This window comes from Malaya genurostris, chromosome 3, assembly GCF_030247185.1.
Source record: "Malaya genurostris strain Urasoe2022 chromosome 3, Malgen_1.1, whole genome shotgun sequence".
Classification (NCBI taxonomy): Eukaryota; Metazoa; Arthropoda; class Insecta; order Diptera; family Culicidae; genus Malaya; species Malaya genurostris.
In genome coordinates, this window is record NC_080572.1 from 44,057,247 (window position 1) to 44,061,948 (window position 4,702).

The 4,702-nt window shown below is 39.8% G+C and overlaps 1 protein-coding gene across 1 annotated transcript; it reads left to right on the forward strand.

Annotated features, from left to right (window-relative positions):
- Window positions 1-1,156, forward strand: LOC131433778 (uncharacterized). The gene is made up of 4 exons (XM_058600372.1): window positions 1-248; window positions 311-444; window positions 508-669; window positions 888-1,156. Exons 1-4 carry the CDS (start codon window positions 22-24, stop codon window positions 1,154-1,156), a joined length of 792 nt encoding a protein of 263 aa, XP_058456355.1. The 5' UTR covers window positions 1-21.
- Window positions 1,157-4,702: the final 3,546 nt, after the last annotated feature.

Consider the following 4,702-nt stretch of genomic DNA (forward strand, 5'->3'; position numbering starts at 1 on the left):
TATCCCAACTAACATTAAAACATGAATTCTTATAAAGAAATTCATGAGAAAAAACGCGGTAAAATATTGAGTTCTGTTGAAATAAATAAAGTGATTGATGTGTGGAGAGAAAATGTAGCTGCTTTGAGAGGAACATGTAAAAATTCGCACATTTATGCCAAAATGTGCAAAGAACTGGAATGTTACGGAATTCTTCTAACCCCGAACGAATTGCGGACTCGTATCAACAATTTATCTAGAAAATATAGGTAAGTTAAATTGTTTTTCAACTATGCATAATAATTAAATCTGTTTCTTTTTTCATTTTTAGATCGGAAAAAAATAAAATGGGTAAATCAGGTGGTTCACGATCTGTATGGGCATACTTTGAGACGCTTAATGAATTTTTACAAGCATACAAACAAAACAATACAGTTGATTTGATGGATGAGAGCTTAGTTACAGGTGAGAATTTTCAATGAAATTCGATTTAATAAATATTAAATTTATTTTACTTCGTTGTTCCAGTTTCTAATACATCATCTGAAAAATCTCTTGGTTTAGAGAATTCGAAGGAAATGAACTTGGAGGATTTTGAGTTCGACGAAGACTCAGAATACTGTGTGCTATATACACAAGTTTCAGAGCCAATATCTCCTCAATCGCTTAAGGAAGAGTTTCCGAATAATGGTAAGTGAACCGTTAAATTCTATTCTAAAGAATAAAAAGAATTAAAAAAAATGGTCTTGTAACTGTTATAAACTCAAATGTCCATATTCTAAAAAGTACATTGATTGCTTTATTGGTGTAGACATAGGATATTTGTTATAAATCTTCAATATAATTTATTTATTCGATATTGAAATTTTCTTTCAAAAAGTATTAAAACTTTTGTATTCACTTTCCAGATGAACATTCGACGTCCGGATCATTATCTTCAACAGAAGCATCTATACCGTCATCATCTAGTCTGTTGTCCGGAACTTCTACGAAACCGTCTAGCTCAGCTAAACATGCAAGAAGAAGAAACATTCAAGAACGGTTATTTGAAATGGCGCAGAACGAAAATGAAAAATTTGAACAGTTCTTGAAAGAATCGCAAAAGATTGATCAGCAGGTGATTGAGTTGATGAAAGAAAATAATCAACTGATTGAGAAAATGATAAACAAAATGTGATTTTCTTATAAATGTCCAATTTTCGAAAAAAAAAAATAATTTAAATTTACCCAAATGTCTCTTTAATGCACTTCGCACGGCAACTCCTGATTCACTGTCAGCTCTAATGGACATTCCCCTTTGTGGTTGCGGTCTTGAAGGATTCGTTTTCCTATCTGCAGTCCATGACTTGTTAATTTTATCGTTTCGATCATTGCATATGTTGTGTAATATGCAACATGCTTTTATAACACGATTAGCATTAGAAATATCTACTTCTAATCCTCGACCAATCTTTCGAAATCGTGATTTAAGATGTCCGAAAGCGTTCTCTACCACTCTTCTACATCGTGATAGATTATAATTGAACAAACGCTCATCATTATTTTGATTGGGGTCAAATGGAAATGGTTTCATTACGTTTGGAGAGAGTTTGAACGCCGAGTCTCCTATGAGAAGAATTGGCACATTCACACCGCAAAATGTTCTAGTATATTGCTGAAATAACGGATTTGAGTCATGTTCGAATTTCAAAGACGAATTTTCGTAAATCGTTGAATCATTTGATCGCCCTGGTACTCCAACATTTATATAAGTAAACCGATATCGATAGTCAACTGCCGCGAACAACACAATCGAATGCCAACCTTTAAAATTGTAATAATCTACGGCTTCCGTTTTCGGTACGTCAACTTCGATGTGGCAACCGTCAATAGCGCCATAGCATTGTGGAAATCCGAGGGTTGAGAATCCTTTTGTAATTTCTTCAATTTTTTCTATACTTGGTGGATAGGATGTAAATGCTTCATTATGGAAAGAAGAAATCATTGCATCACAAACTTCCAAAACAAGTTCTCCTACAGTGGTTCTCCCAACACCAAATAAACTTGCTACGGTGCGATATTCAGCAGAAGATCCCAATGCATACAGAGCAATCGCAATCCGTTTTTTAAGGGTATTGCCAATCGCCAACGTGTATCCTCCTTTGTGAGAAAAAACATTTTTTTTACTAAATGATCGAATGTTTTCCTGTCCACTCTGAAAGTGTTCTTAAACTTTTCATCGGAAAATTTTTGAACCTCTACTTCCCAGTACAATGATTGTTCTACCTGAAGTTTAAGAAATCATATTGTCATTTATGCTAATTATATAATGTATAACTACCGAACCCCATTGCCGTTTCAACCTTCCGAGTGAACGGACGTGCTTTGTGTTTACTGCGAAAGCGTTGAAAACCAGTGCCGTGTGTAATAAAGTGACCGGACGATCAAAACTAGATCGCTATTGTGTAATAGACAATAGTGCTTTTTCCTGTGAGAGGTTTTATGCACATTATATACTGAAGCAGTGTATTGTTGTGAGCGGACGATCGAAACAGTACCGTTAGCCGGTGATTGTTCGATCGATCAAAACAGGCCCAGCGGTGTACGTGATATCACTGTGCGGATTAAAAAAGAGTGTGCTTTTTCCTCTCGGAGGTTTTTTGCACACCATCGCAGCGGCGATACGCCGATCGACGAGGGCTAGGCCTTGGTGGCCCACGTTGGATTTAAGTTAAGTATCATTATTTAGTTTTTTTTTCCTTCCTGCATTCGACTGTTCTATTTCTCCCCGATTCACTTAATTCTGTGCGGAGGTAGCTCCGCAACATGTCTAATCTAAATTCTGACCCCCCCGTTCCCGATGATCAAATGGAGACTTCCCTTGACTATAAAAAGTCTCGCATAAAGAGCTATCCGGATGGGCTCGCACTACCGGCCGGTCCTTATGCGGTTTATTTCCGGACCAAATCGAAAGAAAAAAAATTAAATATTTTAAAAATATCGCGGGACCTGTCCTCGCGATACAATACTATAAAAAGTTTTGATAAGATACGTCCAGACAAGCTCAGGGTCCTGTTTACCAGTTCAAAACAGGCTAATGAGCTCGTTCAAAATGATCCTTTTACGCGGGAGTACCGCGTCTACGTGCCAGCTCGCGAAGTAGAAATCGACGGTGTGGTCACCGATTCGAGTTTGACTTGCGAGGACGTTCTTAAGTACGGGGCGGGTTGTTTTAAAGACCCCTCACTTAAGAATGTCAAGATACTGGATTGCAAGCGATTGCATTCAGTATCGATCGCCGGGGATGGAACAAAGTCCTATCCCCAATCAGACTCTTATCGTGTGACCTTCGCCGGTTCTGCTTTGCCCAACTACATCCTCTTGGACCGGGTTCGTTTGCCTGTTCGCCTATTCGTACCCCGAGTAATGAACTGTACTAATTGCAAAAAACTGGGGCATACAGCTACCCATTGCAGCAATAAGCCACGTTGTGCTAACTGTGGGGAAGCTCATGCGGACGGCTCTTGCGGTAAGGATGCTGAAAAGTGTCTCTACTGTAAGGAGGGTCCGCATGACCTCTCTGATTGTCCCGCTTACAAACTGCGAGGTGATCGAATGAAGCGTTCCCTAAAGGAGCACTCCAAGCGTTCTTTCGCAGAGATGCTTAAAAGTGCCACCCCTCCTAAACAGACAACGAACCCATATGCCTGCTTGTCAACTGACGAGAGCGATTCTGACGACCCTTTGGAAGGTCCATCTTCGGCGGTCCCTCATAGCTGTAGGAAAAGAATAAATAAATCCTCTCATAAGCTACCTAGTAAGGGTTCGAAGGTGTCTTCCGAAGGGCTTCGAAAAGTTACAGCTAACGGGAATCGGGACACAACACCGAAGCAAAAAGCTCCTGGTCTCGGAAAACTCAATTCCGAGATGGAATTCCCACGACTTCCCGGGACTACAAAATCCCCAAGCGTCCCAGAAAATCTACCAGAGAACCAACTAGGTGCTGGACTTATCAGGTTCTCTGATGTTGTGGACTGGATTTTTACAACTTTCAATATTTCAGACCCTCTTAGAAGCATTTTAATTGCTTTCATGCCAACAGTAAAAACATATTTGAAGCAGTTGACTGCAAATTGGCCCCTTCTCTCAGCGATTGTATCCTTCGATGGCTAAATCATCCACCGAGGTCACGGATCTAATCACTGTTTTACAGTGGAATTGCAGAAGTATCATCCCAAAAATAGATTCTTTTAAATTTCTAGTAAATAATCTGAAATGTGACGCATTTGCATTGTGCGAAACTTGGCTAACTTCTGAAATATCCTTAAACTTCCACGATTTTAACATTATTCGCCTGGATCGAGATGATCCCTATGGAGGAGTACTTTTAGGGATCAAAAAGTGCTATTCTTTTTATCGAATTAACCTCCCCTCGATACCAGGTATTGAAGTTGTCGCATGTCATGTTACAATCAAAGGTAAGGACCTTTGTATTGCTTCCATCTACATTCCCCCTAGAGCCTTGGTTGGGCATCGGTGGCTCAGTAATATCATAGAGCTCCTTCCCGCACCGACGTTGGTTTTAGGAGACTTTAACTCACACGGTACGGGATGGGGCTGTCTTCACGACGATAACAGATCAGCTATGATCCATGATATTTGCGACAACTTCAATATGACAATCTTGAATACGGGAGAAATGACACGGATTCCTGCACCACCAGCAAGACCAAGTGCGCTGGAT